The following is an 18,082-nucleotide window of genomic DNA, read 5'->3' on the forward strand; positions in this document are numbered from 1 at the left end:
AGTGTTGAAGTTCTTGACACTCAAACCAATGCACCTGGCACCTACTACCATACCCCATTCAAAGGCACTTAAATCTTTGTCTTGCCCATTCACCCTCTGAATGGCATACATACAGAATCCATGACTCAATAAAAATCTTTCTTTAACCTGTCTCTTCCCCTTCATCTACACTGATTGAAGTGGAAGATAAATAAAGAATCATAGCTTTCACCTGGATTCACCTGGTCATGGAAATATGTTTTGTACACTCAGTGTAAAGCCACTGATTATTCAATACTGTAACTTAGAAATGAGTTACCCAATCAGAACCCAAAATGTAAGATTGGTTTACCCTATTGTGCGTAAACAATGTAATTGTAAACAACACAGTATTGCTTCAAAACATGGTTAAAAATATAATTTGTATCTGATGGATGGTCAGTCCTGCATCCAAATGTGAGTCCTTGTATCTATGTATTTGAGATTGGTTACATTTCTCCTGCCCCATTCCTCAGCTGTGGTGGGAGAAGCTTTGTTATTGTGTGAATCCCAGATTGCCCCTTTAAAAGGGGTCGACATGCAGAACTATTCAATGTCCATGATCCAGACATTCTATCTCATAATTATACCTTAATATCTCATAACTCGTAGTCAGATATTTTTTCCTGGGTGGCGGGAACGAGCTTCCATACTTGATGGCTTGCCTGGTTCATGCAATTTGAGCTTTTGGAATTATTCCTGACTAAATCCAGCACACCTTGAGTATTAGAAATGTTTGGATAGTACTAGGCCACAAATTGTATAAAAATCTGTATGCTTTGTTTAAAGAAGAAAAGTATTGTTGTCATTCATTGTCTTCCATATGGCATTGAATCCGAATGTTAACATTACAAGACACATTAAATGTAACAGTGTATACATGTGCTGTATGTAACACCCAGGCACTGTTGTGTTCCTCCCAGAAGTGTCTAAGTTAAGACCTCCAAAAAATGTCATCATTGTAACAATACAAGACACATTAAATGTAACAGTGTACATGTAACAATCAGTGACATAAAAGTGTTAAATATGCAATAGATCCAGAGATCTGAGCAACAGAGCTGAGCTTCATGGCTGGTTTGGTTAGTCATAGTCCCCACCAAGCTATTAAGCTACTAATAATATTAATTCATATTAATTAAAGTTATTAAAACATGTATTGAATACATATTTAGCTGCTCAACAATACTTGTAAATATTGTAGGTCCTGACAAAGGCAGGACTCTCTCTTCTCTGACAAAGCTTCAGAGATTAAAAGTAAAGGTCCATAATCTCCTCCTCCTTGTCCTCATTGTGTTTAAGTATTTTATCACCGACAGGCTTTAAGCGTTTGGTCACCAGTTTGAGGTTGGTCTCGTGAAGGATGACCTGGCTTAAGTACTTCTCTCGTTTGATCTGTTCCCTCACTGTGTAAGGCACGTCCGGGATCACGTAGGACAGAACGAACTTGGTCAGGTATACAATGTGCTGAGGGGACAAGGGTATAAGGGTCGGAAGGAGGGAAAACATTATTAGGATTTCTTGAAAGGCTAGAAAATGTCCATCTGGCATTAGACTACACTGTAGAAAGAAAAATCAGGTCAAAACAACGTTTCAGAGAAATTTCTACTCACCTCTACAACTATTATGAAAGCCATCTTGGCAGCTATCACATGCCAGTAGTAGATACTGTATTCATATTGTCTGTGGTGTCCTGGTGGGTATCTGAAATCTCGATATCTAAAGTATGACAGAGAGACTGCATGAACTATTTCAATGTCTAACATGATTTCATTGAAACCCATCTCATATACATTCACATTACCTGCAGGTGGTGCTGTTATTGAACCAGTAAGGTGTTTGCAAAGGCCGGCTCTTGTTGGAGAAGTCCTGGATGTCGAACACAGAGAGGGTGTTGTTGATGTAGCCCTGCATGGTGTGACTGGAATGGTCTCCATAGGGATACACAGAGAAAGACCAGTAGTAAACCAATCGTGGGATCATGTCTGATGTGAAGGCAATGATCATGGCCTGGCAGAGAGACAGGGAAGTGGAGGAGACAGTGCACTTTAAACTGGTGCTCATCATAATAGATTAATTATAATCTATCTAAGAATGTCACTACATCAGCATGGTAACAGTCAAATCATATGACTGACATCCAGTGATGGGATTATGCAATGGAGAATAAACCAAGATAAATACATCATCTTAAAAAATATATATATGTTTCATAATACTTCATAATCCAATGGAGGAGCCATCACTCACATTTGATGCCACAGCCAAGATGGCGACACCTTGGAGAATGGGTTGCCACGCCCCGATGTCTTGGGCCTTCTCTGGAACCATGCGGCGGAACTGGGTGACGATCTTCCAGGCGTCCACCCGGATCTCAAAGAGGTTATTGACCAGAGCCAGGACAGGAGCCAGGGGGAAGGAGGCCACAAACAGAGTCACAAAACCAAACTGGATCACTGTAGGAAAAAGCCACGCAGACACAAAGCCAAGTTTGATCACTGCAGAAAAAAAGCCTTTACATCAATTGATCTGGGAACCTGATACTATGATAGTAGCTGATAGGCTAGCTAGGGGGGAACCTGATACTATGATAGTAGCTGATAGGCTAGCTAGGGGGGAACCTGATACTATGATAGTTAGTAGCTCAGAGGCTAGCCAGGGGGGAACCTGATACTATGATAGTAGCTGATAGGCTAGCTAGGGGGGAACCTGATACTATAATAGTAGCTGATAGGCTAGCTATGGGGCAACCTGATACTGTGATAGTAGCTGATAGGCTAGCTAGGGGCAACCTGATACTGTGATAGTGGCTGATAGTATCAGGTTCCCCTCTAGCTAGCCTATGATAGTTAGTAGCTGATAGGCTAGCTAGGGGGGAATCTGATACTATGATAGTAGCTAGGGGGGATTTGCATCATATAGCTTATGTCCATCCAACCCTTCTAGATTAAGTAAGTGCCTTGGGGATAGGTGAGTTCTGGACAGAGTCCAAAGAAATAGCAGGATCAGCTTAAAAAACTTCCCAAGCATACGCATATAGCTACCACCATATTGTGTCCACACCTATCCAATCCTCTCAGATCTACAGAGGTGCCAGGGGATAGGGGCTAGGGTGGGAGAGAGGGAGAGAGTTTGCCTCATTCTTTATATCTTACCCATCTCCAGGTATTCATAGAAGAGGCCCAGCTTCCCAATGGGCTGCAGCTGATAGTCCTGCTCCCAGCGAGGAATCACCTTTTCAGACCCCACACGTGTGCAGTAGCGGAATATCAAATTCTTCATCCACCTGATGGTGAGAAACATGTCAATCGCAGAATCATGATGCTTATAACAAGGTAATAGACCTCGCCAGCTTGTAGTCCTAAAAAATGGAAATGAGTTAGCATTTTCAAAGGGGAAAATCCTAAAAAACAAAAATTTGCATAAATTAGCATTTACTATGGGGAAAATGAATAGGGAAAGAATGGGGTTTTGGGATAAACGCTGAAAATAAGGTCTGAGGTTGAAATAGGATTAGGAGATATTATATGTTTTGTCCAATGAGATAATATCAGTCAGTTAACATGACCTTAATGAATTATGAAGCCGTTATGTGCTTTATGTTTTTGTTTTGATTACATAAATGCTTTAAAAATCACAAAAAGCGATGTTAGCTGATGAAGATGATCTCATAGAACAAAACGTATAAGATCTCCTAAGCCTGTGTTTTTGGCATTTATCCAGAAACCCAACAAAAAAACATTCATTTCCCCACAGGCTTTGGCCAATAAGCCATGGTGGAGTTAGTCTCCGTTAATGCCTACAAAAAGACGCCTTTATGATTGCTCTCTGAATCAGATGATAATGATGTCTGAATACAGATACACTTGAATATAAGGGGGTGTTCCATTTTGAGTTGGGATGGAATAAACCATTGAACCAATCCCGATCCAATGTAACTGGGAAACTTTACGGTTGCTGGGCTCCTAGAGAGCTGATGTGGTTGGCCATTTTGTTCTTCCATTGAACCAAAAACTTACGGCAGCAACACCTCCTGAATGTTATTCCAGATGGCTTTACCGCCCATGATGACAGTGAGCTGGGTTGTCAACTCAATCAGGCATCCTCCTGGATCACACTGGTAAGGATAGACACAAAGACACAAAGAATGCATCAACCAATGTCGGCCATCCTGTAGTATTACATGATTAAGCACCTCCATTCAAACAACTTGTATTTAGTGGAAGATTTCCAGGTTCATTCATTTTAAATATGAAGGTCTCTTTTAGTCAAACACAAAGGCCACAGAATGCAGCAGCTAATAATTTGGCAACGAAGTTAGAACACAAGCGAAGTGGAAAAGCAAAACACTGTCATACTGTGTTATCACATATTCTGTACCAAGCACCAAGCTCCAATCAACTGAGCCTTCAATCAACTGATCTTTCAGTCAACTGATAGGCGTACGTACCTCCTCATTCCTGTACTTGCCCAGCAGGTAAACAGGTTGTCCAGGGTAACCAACCACTTTCCCTTTGGCAAAGGCAATGTAGAAGCAGGAGGAGTAGTAGTTGACAAACTGGAACAGGAACATCTTCAGAGTCAGACTGTTCTCATAATCCGTCTTGGTCCTTGGAAGCTCTTTAAAATGGAGTAAGGTATCTTCTCAGTCTCATCAAAAAAACATCAGGCTTAAATCAAGCTTTTGCTGTGTCCATATTCTGCAAGTGACTCTGGATAAGGACATCAGCTAATGGCTATTGTGGTGGTGCTAATTTCTGTATAAATCTGTTGGCATACATATATTTGGATTACTTCAGACCTATTGGCGTGCAATATTTACTCATACCATGGTATAATTGCAGAATGTTTGGGGCACTGCATAAACCTTGCTACGGCATGTTTGAGTGAATATTAGCCCTTGTCTGAAAGTAGTTTGAGAAACACCATAGTTCTCTATAGCAAACAACATATTTCCTGTTTGACATTGTTTGACATTGGGGCGTCTCACCAAAGTCAGTGATCCAGATGGCAACCCTCTCATACAGGATGTTGAGCACCATGATTACTACGAAGCTGATGATAGAAGCAGTGACGGAGGTGGCCATTTGGGCGGTCACATACTCCTTAAACGGTTCGAGCTCCTTTAGGTCAGACTGGAGTCTTGTCGAAAATGAGAAGAACACTGCCAGTCGGTATACGATGATGGCCACCACTGATGCTAGGATCAACACAATCTGAACACAAGCACAAACACAAGAATTGGAGGGGTCAGACCTGAATCAAAGGTTAGGGTTATATAAAACATGTTTTGCTGTTGGAGTGCATATGAATTGGCCTATTCAGAACAAGATAACAGTAGAGAAATCCAAAAGTTTTTACCCAGAATAAGACAGTCCCAATTCCTAAAGACACTCTTATACACCGTCCACAGGCTGTATAAGGTACTTTCTCTTTTGCCTAAATGAAGAATAACATGTTTTACAATGAAGTAATGATACAGGTAATATTGTCCTTTTAAAACAAGTATATAACATTACTATCATCGGTTGTGGAGTGTTCTTCTAGCCTCCTGAGTCTGACGCTATGGAATCACCATAGGGACTGTGTGACAAACACATCTTCCTTACCCGTGTGACAGGGTTGATTCTCTCGTGGTTACACTTGGCCTCATACTCGGGACGAGGTTGCTCCTCCTGCTCCAGGAACTCCACAGTGTCCCACTCATACTCCAGTTCTGCCTGGTAGCGCTTCCAGAACTCCAGAAACACGGTCACTAGAACCAGGATGGGAACAAGAGTGTAAAGCTTTATTTTACTTGCCTGGTCCTAGACTGTAGCATGTGCTGAGGAAAACTCTAATATCGATAAAATAATGCAGTTTATGAAACCTCTACATTTGAACATTTGGTAAGTTTAATGAATTAAATGACTCACCCCAAATGGCCATAAAGACAGCAAACACCAGCGTCCCATAGTTATCAAATATGCACAGTTTCTGAGGAAGGCAAGGTCTCATGAAATACTTCGCTTTTCACATAATTTTTCTCTCCATCCATGACTCTTTGTAAATATATACGAAAACAAACCCTGTTCAAAAAGGTTTAATATGACTTGTAGCATGTCTCACGGGCCAGAGTCTAAGAAAACGGTCTGATATAAAAAGCATTGGCAAATAGAAGTTTAAGGGACTCACTATCCATATAAGTCACTTTCATAATCATAATCACTCTGAATTGACCATGTGAGTGAATGATAAAAAACCTGTACAGCCATGGACCGGAATTAGTGAACCCTAATGTATGCAATACTTACTTTAGAAGATTCACAGGTGCTGTTCAGCCTCCAGTATGTGCACTCCTTATCACACTGCGGACACATCACAATATTTCCTCCAATCAAAGGGTCGCACACCTCTTTGCTGTCCAATAAATGAACAGAGCAGATGGGTTAAACTTCACCAAAAACTCAACAACAAAATGCAACAAAGTTGTTAATCATTGGGTTTTCACACTGTTAGCGTGTCAGGGAACAGCATGGAAGGAACATCAAGCAACTTATATTTACTCTACCTAACCTTGTGTCCTGTCCTGCACTAATTGATCTTAATCTGATATACACTAGATTTAGCAACTTGTAATATATTTATATGGTGTTGTGGGTTTCTGAAGTACTTTCTTTGAGTTTTAAACTTACCTCCAGGTGCTTGTTTCTTGAGTCGTGTACCCATAAATGAAACAGCCAAGTCCAACAATAGCAGCGAGGGCGAGCATGGCTGTATAGAAGCCCAGCCAAGCAAAGTAAATGCCAATCTTCTCCCCATAATACTTTCTGTGAGAAAATGAAAGAAAATATTATTTCCCTCCCTTATTTGCTATAATTACAATGATTAGGCCTCCAAGCAAATTCTGTTCGGAAGAATAATTTTCAACACCTTCTTAAACTAAAGCAGTGATGTGCATGCAATGTGCATTTTTGCGAAAGTAGATTAAAGTATGAACCTTATGAGATCAAGTGGCTGCATCTTATAGAAACTTTTAGGGTGAGCCCACTCGTTATACAGGAGGTATCTCTCATTGGGGCACTCATCTTCCTTCGACCTGACGTTGAATCTGCACTAAAGTAAGTTCACAGAAAACAAAACTAAAAAATCCATAAAAACACTGCTCAGTCTTTTCACAGATTGATTGGTGTTTAATGTACTATGTTGTCAGATACTAGTGCCACCCCGCTCTTCACCGCCACTCACATCATGCAGGGGATAAGCAGCCTTGTACACCCCCCCATCGAGCAGCTTGGTGACACCAAACTTCTTGATGTTCCCTCGCACCTCATAGGGGGCTCGGCTGAGGATGTAGTAGGCCTGAGGAGGAAGACCAACCATTCTGTTATCATTGAAGTGTTAAGAAAAGAGCGTTAACACTGTGTTTTAAGTATAGGTACATTGATATTTTTGTAGTGCATGGGCTGAATAACCAATCTAAGTGGTCTACCGACCAAATATCTTCCAATACCATTTAGCAGCATCAGAAACCTGAGATGCTTAATCTACCGAAAGAAAGTCAATGAGGTGACTGCTTTTTAGTGATTTATTTTTCATCTCTATCAAAATCTAGTGCGCTGCTGCCTCTTTAACCTCTTATTGGTTGACTTTTGGGTTTATGTCCCATGATGAGGTAAAGAAAGCAGTGCACTTGCCATTCTACTCCTCATGGACGGCGTGAAGAAGAGGTCCCGGTCCTTCACGTAGAAGTACTCCAGTCTGTCCTTCTCGAATGGGGCGGTGAAGTACTCCGTCTCCTTCGCTATGAGGTCCTCGCTGGGGTAGAAGTGTTTGGTGATACAACTGAGGAAGTTGAAGGGCGAGGAAGTGGTGCACAGGTCATTGGGCTGAATGGGCAGCTTGATGTGGAGAACCTCGGCGTAGGTACACAGCACGTCCCAGGGCATGTGCACCTTGACGAACAACAGCTTCTCATCCACCACCTTGTCGAAATGATGAAGATAAAACAACAAGATAAGGCAGCCCTTTTCATTTCAACTAAATATATTACAACTTAAGTAATCCCCTAAAGGGAAATTAAGAAGATATTGCCATGATCCTAAATTACATCCTCCACATAAAACAAGTACTAAAACATCACATTAATCTAATGTAATGCTTTATTATCTACAAAATCAGAAGTTGTCTCTGTGTTTATCAATGTTAACTCATTGATCCTGTTCCATAAAATACCACTAAAGTTTGCCAATAATTGGTCAACTACTCAAATAATTGAATTGGTGCCATAGTTTTCCACTGCAATTCAATCTCAACCCTTTCTGAGGAAATAGTTGGCTGTTAAAAGGAAAACTTTGTAAAACAACTGTGTCTGCCATCTAAAATGCAGCCAAAAACAAGATCTACAAGGTCACTTAAATAAGCAGTATGATAATAAAACTACGTAACAAAAACAAACACTAGGTGTTTCTCTACCATTTAAGACCAAACGAATGTAAGATACTAAATATTGTTTCCACCCAATCGTCCCTGAAGATCGACACACTCAACCCCACTCTGCAAGCTAACAGCAGAGTAAATACATAACGCCAGTCCTTGTAGAATGCATTATGTGGCCACTCACAGATCTGGCAGCCTCTAGTTCCATCCCCATTTTCATCAAGCTGGCCTCAAAGTACTCTCTCCGTTGCTAGGGAAGAGAATACAGGATGTTAAATCAATGGTTCCCGTGTTTGTAACACTGTCCCTTCGGTTTCCCTATTGGATAAGGTCCAATCTGTTTCTCTTATTACTCTTGTAATGAAAAGTGCTTTACAAATGTTAAATGTAATATCTAATACATTATTACATTATTACTATTAACCCATCTTAACTGTGGTTGTGTATAATAAATAATTAATGAAAAGTGTCATTATATTGACATTACATTGACTGTTTTCCCCTCGATGGATAGCAATGCATTGACTGATTTCAACCATGTAGGAAACTGACTACATCTATATGGGAATTGTGTGTACGATACAAGACGCCTTCTGATAAAACCACGTCAAATAAATAAAAGCTCATTGGTCAATCAAAATACATTGCTACTACATATGTCACAATACTTGTAAAGAATTGTAAATACAGTATATATATATATGTAAATGACCTCATATTAATCATAGGGATACCTTAGATCTGACACACAGTGACTGAAGCAAAGAAAAACTCCCTGTACAAATATTCAGAGTCAATATTCCGGGTGTGCAATGAGAAAGCGTTGTGTGAATGCCTTAGGTCCTGACATAATACAACACAAGCTTCTATGACGGAACATAACACTGATTCCTACAAGTTAACATCCTTGATGGAATGCAGCTTCAGTAACTTGTTTCATAGATAATACAGTACTCCTCTTAAGCTATAAGAAATCACATTTAGAGTCACATATTCCTCAAAACTATGCTTACATTGTGAAATTGCATTTAATTTCAAACATGCTTTTTCACAGCACAGTAGGAATACTGTTTTTAACTTCTGTCAGACAGAAACCTGCTGACCATGTTGAAAGTGAATAAGGACACTTAGACTCACCACCAGAAATGCACTTACTTTACGTTTCTGGAACGTTCTATTCTTGTCAATCTCCTTCATGTCCTCATCTTCATAGACTAAGACAAAGTCGATCCGTCTAACCCCATCATTGAAGAACAGAGAGTCAGATTTGCCGTTGAACTCAGCCTGTGGGCAAAAACAACAGGCGATATCTGGTAGCTCCACAGTGATATCTGGTAGCTCCACAGCCTCAAACTCAAACTCTTCTTCTTCCATGATTTCATACATGTCCTTTAACGAGAAAGGGACTGACAGACAGCCTCACTGTGCTTGTACGAGACCCTACTAGACAACGTCTTTCTCAACTGACACCAGACGTAGATGGGAGAGGAAGGGAAGAGTCTACAACGGCAAAAAGTGACACACCCTTTTTTGTTCCATGAATAATAACAGTCCACATTTGAATTGGCATCAAACATAGACCTCTCTTGTAATTACAGATATTTGGCACATTGATTCATGCATTTCCTGCATATGAAAATACAAAAGTGAATCAATCCACATCCCTCTTGGTGAAATACATGCAAGAACAAGCCATGTTATACAAATATGGTATTAATTGTAAAGTTATTCATTGGCAGCTCAAACTAATACTACAACTACCATCAAAGCTATGAGTACTAATCATTTTCATAATGCAGAAATGTTATATAATTTAAAGGGTTGAGACTCACCTTCTCCACTTTGGGCACTGATGCCCCTTCAGGTATAGTCTCATAGGTTGGCAAAAACTCCTGAGAATAGACTGCTCCCCCCCACCCCCCAAAAAAACATGTATTAAAGACATGAGAGACATGCATGACAAGATCTTGATGGAGATGTGACTCTTCTTAACCACCATCTTTTGTAAGACTCTGACAAGGCCCAGCAGATTATTATGCATTATCAGATTTACTGAGCATATGCACCAGTGCAAAGTACTCACATCTTTATTTCAGAGGGGAATATAATACCAAAGTAAAGCTCATTCAACAACCCACATTAAATTGTGTTTATTCAGTTAAATGTGACATTTTATTGTGCCTGGTACTACATTCATACGTTACACAACAGATGCCATTCCATCGGGAAAACTTCCAAACATCCCATGGTAGGAAGTACTATGGGAACCTAATGTAACTGGAATCAGATGGTGTTTGGAAAACATTACCCTTAGTGACGCCCTGGGAAAGACTGTAGATGTTCAAACTCAGATACTCCATGGTGGAATAGTTTGTTTAAGTCTCTTAGGCAAGTACCTCCATTCGACAAGTTGATAGCAACTGTGCTAATAAAACTGTGCTGAAAACATTATTTTAAAATCTTCCAATGTTTTGGCATGCAGATCCTTTGAAGTTACCAGAAATACTTAGATACTTGCATACTGCATGCCATGTGTCATGTATTTCTCCAAGTTTGACTGTGAACATATGAGATACAATACAATATTTACCTTCAGCAAAACCATCTAGCTATGTGATTTATACAGGCAACCCTTTCCCCCCTGTAGAGTGCTTCCCTAGGAACAGACCTGCTACACTGAGCCTGCTTGTACTGATGCTAGACCAGGTGAAAGCCTGTGTTTACTAGCTCATGGTAGAAAGACAGACTGATGAAGCACCAGCACTTGTTGGAAGCACTTTCAAAGTACTTTGTTAAATGGAGAGAGTATAAAACACACTAAATGGATGTGGATGTTTTTCAGGCCCTTCCCTCATTACATATATATAACCTGAAACTACAATTATTATCAAGTAATTATCTATATTAATGAAAACCTGCCTGATCCCAGAGAATTGATACATTGTAGGAGAGTGGGAGTCCACATTGGGCCAATAATAGGTTCGTTTTTTGAATTTAGACTGGGGTAGGGGAAAGCTGTGCAGTCAGCCATAGGCTATGACTGAAATCTGGCATCTGTGAATGTAATCAGTGCAGTTGTTAGGCCTATGCCTACCTATTGCTATGTCCTCCAGTGTGATCAAGGAATACTTATATATTCCAGAGACCTTAGTACAACAACTAGCGACTTAGTCAAGTAAGTCACTGTAATGGCTAAGGCCTTAGCCTGACAACCACAGATATCCCAAAATTCGCTGCACTTGTGTCAGAAATGGGATGGGGCATCCTTCATGGTAAACACTGAGACCATCGAAGGTGTGCCTGTGCATAAGGAAGGCTACATTATTCTGCCCTTTTCTTTTGCGATAAAATATATCGTATGGCGAAAGATAATGGAATCCACGTGAATTTACCGTAGTCCTCTATCATTCCCATCTCTATCTCCGTGTCGCCCTCCAATTCTGTTTCAGACAGATAATAAATTTAAAAATGTTGTTGTACCCGTCCTCACTCATTTTAATAAATCTGTCACATATCACAAGTCATCAATGGTTAAAAGTGGAGGGTTGTCTGGAAAATCTTACCGCGGGAATAACGCATCATGTAGATGACTGCCAATGAGCTACATTTGTTTAAAAATTCCCACTTTATTTGTCAACATTGTTTCAAAAGAAAAAAACGCTGCATGCTTTTCAGAACAAATTCTAATTTCAAAGAATGGCTGGGGTAGTCCTATACGGACTATTTGCACTTTAGGAGGAGGGTTTTTGAGTAGTCTCTCTAGATGTACCGGTTCCCTCTCACCAGCCTTTGAGCGAGTTGGCAGCTTTGTTATGACCACAAACTGTCTGAATAGCATTCGTTAGGCCCGTAGTGTAGTTGTCGTTTTCCGAATTCCATATGAAGTGAATGATTCTGATTGGGAAATGTTATTTTGCATTTGCTGGTTATTATTAACCAGTGGGCCCGTGAGTGTCCTCAAAGAGCTTTAGGGTCCTGAAAAGGCAGGGACAAAGCGAACAAATTGAACATAACAGTACCGCCAAAATATCTCATATTTAATTGAAGGATTGTTTGACATCCATATTGTGGAATTTCATATTTTGAGTGTTGACAATAAATATAGGGCACATATTTTTCTCTTAAAATGTGACCCCTTGTTATCTGTTTTGTTCCCAACCAAATTCCCTGTCAGATACTGTTCCCTATACTGTTCCATATTAGATAGACCTACGGTTCCCCCACCATACTGTTTCCCATTAGATAAGTTCAGTGGTGACCCATCATTCATTGCCAGTTTTGCATGTTATTTTGGCATTAATACGTGTCACATATCAGTTTGAAAACAATGTAAAGCAAATATACACTACCATTAACAAGCTTGGGGTCACTTAGAAATGTCCTTGTTTTTTAAAGAAAAGCTCATTTTTTGGTCCGTTAAAATAACATCATATTGATCAGAAATACAGTGTAGACATTGTTAATGTTGTAAATTACTATTGTAGCTGGAAACATAGGGGTACAGAGGCCCATTATCAGCAACCATCACTCCTGTGTTCCAATGGCACGTTGTGTTAGCTAATCCAAGTTTATCATTATAAAAGGCTAATTGATCATTAGAAAACCCTTTTGCAATTATGTTAGCACAGCTGAAAACTGTTGTCTGATTAAAGAAGCAATAAAACTGTCCTTCTTTAGACTAGTTGAGTATCTGGAGCATCAGCATTTGTGGGTTCGGTTACAAGCTCAAAAGGACCAGAAACAAAGAACTTTCTTCTGAAACTTGTCAGTCCATTCTTGTTCTAAGAAATGAAGGCTATTCCATGCGAGAAATTGCCAAGAAACTGAAGATCTCGTACAACGCTAGAAGGGGCAATTACTTAAAAGAGAAAATAATGAATTAGTTTTAAAATAATAAATGGCTTAAAACGACCAATATAAATAGTAAAATGTATCAGTTCCACTTACAGTCAAGAGGGTGGAACACTATGATGCATACAATTCAAGCTAGTTGGGAAAATATTTTCGATATCCCAATACCATGGCATCAGGTTTATGAACTGATATGCAAAACAACAATTCACCAGTGGTGGAAAAAGTACCCAATTTTCATACATGAGTAAAAGTATAGATACACTAATAGATCATGACTCAAGTAAATGTGAATGTCACCCAGTAAAATACTACTTGAGTAAAAGTCTAAAAGTATTCGGTTTTAAATATACTTAAGTATCAAATGTATTTGCTAAAATATACTTAAGCATCAAAAGTAAAAGTACAAATCATTTCAAATTGTTTTTATTAAGCAAACCAGAAGACCCATTTTTTTGGAAAGCCAGGGGCACACTCCAACATTCAGACATGATTTACTAACAAAGCATGTGTGTTTAATGAGTCAGCCAGATCAGAGGCAGTAGGGGTGACCAGGGATGTTCTCTTGATAAGCTCGTGAATTGGACCCTTTTCCTGTCCTGCTAAGCATTCAAAATGTAACGAGTACTTTTGGGTGTCAGGGAAAATGTATGGAGTAAAAAGTAAATCGTTTTCTTTAGGAATGTAGTGAAGTAAAAGTAAAAGTTGTCAAAAAATATAAATAGTTTAGTAAAGTACAGATACCCCAAAAAACTAAGTGAGTAGTATTTTTTACTTAAGTACTTTACACCACTGCAACTGACGCATCAATCCATTATTTTCCATTTAAGCTATTATAGGAATTTCTCGCCACAAAAAGAATGCTCTGTATATTGGGCATTAAACAGTCAGCCCTGTGCAGAATCTGCCATGTGGAAACAGAATCAAAGAGTATCTCTTTTGGTACTGTCCATCGGTGGCTTGTTTTTGGAGTCCAGGAATGGTATGTTATGTCATAATATCAGGGCACGGTTTGACCTACAAACTGCATTTTGGGGGGATTTGAAGGACCACAGTCAGTCAATAGGAAATATCATTGTGCTGTTGGGTATAATGTTTATTTTGGGGTCAATTTCAGCAGAAATGTTGTAGATGGGGAGTTTCAAGTCCCTAGTGAGACACCATGGGAGAATGGAGAGATGTATCAAGAGGAAATGGTAGAATTATGATTTACTGGGAAAGCTGGGTTGATCTGTGGCTGTCTAAAGGTTTGAATTAATGAGTGTGGAAATAAATACATACACACATGCACAGTACAAAGGTTTGAGGTTCTCCAATCAGGGGTGAGGGTGGGGATGTGATTATTGTATGTTTTGTGTTTAGTCATTTATGTTTTGTATTTTGGTTTAATGCTGTGAGTGGTGTCTGTACTGGTCCTGGTGGTTATCGGTGTGCTTGCTTCCATGCCCTCCTGGAAAATCCCTTTGGGCCAGGGAAGTGGCTTCGCCCTTCAGGCCTCTTGCGGCAGGTGGGGGCGAGCGCACCCACTGACCAGAGCACCCACTGATGGGAGCAGCCATTGGTATTGTCATTGCATTGTTGTTTTAATATATATATAGTGTTTAACATACACATCCAAAATGTATGAATAAAAAACAGTAATATTTTACACACCCATGAAGGTACCCACCCATAAGCAATGATTTCTGATTATTTTATTTTTTAACACAAATGTGACAAATTGGTGGATATGGCATTTTGGAAATAAACTCTAAAATAACTCTAAAGTAATGATCTAGTTATTAACAAACTGCCCGAAGATCCCGACGATCGAAGGATATTTGACTGTGTGGGAAAGTGGGTGCCGAACATTGGGCCAATAATAGTAGGGGCAAGCTGTGCATCCAGCCATAGGCTATGACTGAAATATTGCATCTGTGAATCAGTGTGGTTGTTAGCCTATGCTATGTCCACCAGTGTGATAAAGGAATATTTATGTATTCCAGCGACCTTAGTACAAGAACTAGCGACCTCGTCAGATGATTCTGACTGATTGGTGTAATGTTAGTCTGAGCACCACAGATATTCAGGTACGAGTCCCGGTCACACCCCAAATTCGCTGCATTGTATGAAGTTGTATGGAGCACCCTTCATGGTAAACACTGAGAGCATCGAAGGTGTGCCTGTGCATGAGTGACCTTGGACTGACAATAACAGAAACAGTTTGAGTCCAAGCAATTTACTACAATTTTACTGATGATAATGAAGTGTATGATAACATTTAGTGTAGGGTATATTGAGGCAGATAGATAGCGGCAGATAAAAAAGATAACTGAGTTGAGCGTTCCTCAGCTAAGCAGAACCCTCTCATTACAGAGGGCAATGTTGGTGCCAAAAGTCAATACTGTTATTGCATACTTTTTAAAGTTTGAAATAACAAAGGAGAAAATATATAAGGGACACAACAAAATAGAATTTAAGCAAATAAAATAAAATGTTGGTTCGTGATAGGCGGAAACGATAGGTTACAGAGGAAGGCTACATTATCCCACCCTTTTGCCTTGCAATTAATCCTCTCCCGTTGCAAAAGATAATGAAATCCACGTTGACTCACCAACTTCCATTTCCATCTTTATCTCCGTGTCGCCCTCCAATTTTATCTCGGACAAAAAATAAATTTCAAGAATGTTGTCCACACTCTCATTCATCTCAAATATGTCACATAGTACAACAAGTCATCAACGGTTAAACCTGGATAACAAAATGTCACGGCGGAATTAACGCATCATGTAAGATCACTACCAATGAGCTGCATGTATTCCAAAAGTTCCCACTTTATTTCTCAACGTCGTTTCAAAAGAAAAAACATTGCATGCCTTTTAGATCAAGTTCAAACTTGAGAGAATGGGTGGGGTAGTCCTATACGTACTATGGGTACTTTATGAGGAGTTTTTTTAGTAGTCTCAGACAGGCGGGTTTCCTCCCACAATATTGTTACCAAAACAAGGTAGGTCTGCCATTTCCGAGTTCAGTTTTTGAGCGATTTAGCAGGACGGGCAGCTTTGTTATGCCCATATAATTACGGTCTGAATAATTGACTGTGTATATATTCAGTATATATATATATATATATATATATATATATATATATATATATATATATATATATATATATTTCATTCATTGCATATATTTATATTTGACTGTGTATATGTGTATATATATATATATATATATATATATATATATACACACATATACACAGTCAAATATAAATATATGCAATGAATGATTCTCATTGGGAAATTTTATTTTTGCATTTGCTGGTTATTAATAGGTCTGTGATTCTCAACCAGGGGGCCCCTGGGGGGCATCAAAGAGCTTAAGGGTCTTGAAAAAGCAGTGGCGAAGGCCTTGAGGCCGATACATAAAGCTTAATAAAGAGCAGTGATACTAGCAAGAGCAGTGTGCGGGTTTCTTCTTTTTTCTCATCTTATTCAACTATTACCATGCACCTGCAACAAAGACCGCTCAGATGTGCGAGTGCCTTTTGAATTTTATATCTTGAGTGTTGACAATGAATATCGAGCACATCTTGTTATCTGTTCTGTTCCCAACCGAATTCCCTGTCAGATACTTAAAATTAAAAAAATATATATATATTTCACCTTTATTTAACCAGATAGGCCAGTTGAGAACAAGTTCTCATTTACAACTACGACCTGGCCAAGATAAAGCAAAGCAGTGCAACAAAAATAACAACACAGACTTACACATGGGATAAACAAACGTACAATATAACTCAATAGAAAAATCTGTGTGAAAATGTAGTAAGATTAGGGAGGTAAGGCAATAAATAGGCCATAGTGGCCATTTATTTACAATTTAGCATTAACACTGGAGTGATAGATGTGCAGATGATGATGTGCAAGTAGGGATACTGGGGTGCAAAAGAGCAAAAACGAATAACAATATGGGGATGAGGTAGTTGGGTGAGGTATTTACAGATGGGCTGTGTACAGGTGCAGTGATTGGTAACCTGTCCCATATACTGTTCCTTATTAGATAGACCTACTGTTCTCTGCTCCATATTTGATGTACCTACTGTTCTCCACCAAACGGTTTCCCATAAGATAAGTTCCATATCACAATGTTCGCAGATACTTTACTTCCCCATCTTTGCTTCCTATCAGATACTGATACCCCATCAGATAGGTTTGGGTCAACTGTTCCTTATACTGTTCCCTATCAAATAGATACTGTTCCCCATCATAATAGTGCCCCGACAAATATTGTTATAACCTTTCTTATCAGAATACAGAGTATAGCCATGATGACAAATTGAAATGAAAGCAAATACAATATTTGTCGAAATACATGATTTATATGATAAAATGAAAAATATTTAATATTGATTGCGCACATTTTCAACACCAGGGATCATCAGCTAGATTCAGCCATGGGCCATTTTATTCTTGAGGTGGTCTTGGGGGCGGAACATAATAAAAACATTTTTGTAGACTTCAAATTGACCGCAAGAAGCCTAAACATATATAATATTTGACTAAAACAGAATCATTTCAAACCTTGATTACAGTTGGGAACATTGGGTGCCTTCTTTCGGATGGGACATTACAACTGGAGTCCTGACTCTGTGGCTAGTCAAAATCCCATGAAGTTTATTTTAAGAGTATGGGTTTTCACCCCGGTGTCATGGCTAAATTCCCAACTTGGCCACATTCCATCATGACCGCCTAATCATCCCCCTCATTCCTAATTGGCATCCATCACTCATAACTTCTCCACCTGATAGCTG

General features: G+C 39.4%; 1 protein-coding gene across 1 annotated transcript; it reads right to left on the bottom strand.

Moving 5' to 3' along the window:
- Positions 1–789: 789 nt before the first annotated feature.
- Positions 790–16,201, bottom strand: LOC110490519 (anoctamin-6). Its single transcript, XM_021563943.2, has 20 exons — positions 15,881–16,201; positions 10,269–10,339; positions 9,592–9,720; positions 8,621–8,686; positions 7,695–7,982; positions 7,246–7,359; positions 6,998–7,113; positions 6,693–6,827; positions 6,312–6,417; positions 5,934–5,994; positions 5,628–5,773; positions 5,380–5,457; positions 5,009–5,234; positions 4,469–4,638; positions 4,038–4,135; positions 3,174–3,304; positions 2,269–2,474; positions 1,823–2,028; positions 1,632–1,737; positions 790–1,485 (listed from the first exon to the last, which is right to left on the bottom strand). The coding sequence occupies exons 1-20, from the start codon at positions 15,972–15,974 to the stop codon at positions 1,270–1,272; spliced, it is 2,763 nt and encodes a 920-aa protein (XP_021419618.2). The 5' UTR covers positions 15,975–16,201; the 3' UTR covers positions 790–1,269.
- Between the last annotated feature and the right edge of the window lie 1,881 nt (positions 16,202–18,082).

This window comes from Oncorhynchus mykiss, chromosome 15, assembly GCF_013265735.2.
Source record: "Oncorhynchus mykiss isolate Arlee chromosome 15, USDA_OmykA_1.1, whole genome shotgun sequence".
Classification (NCBI taxonomy): Eukaryota; Metazoa; Chordata; class Actinopteri; order Salmoniformes; family Salmonidae; genus Oncorhynchus; species Oncorhynchus mykiss.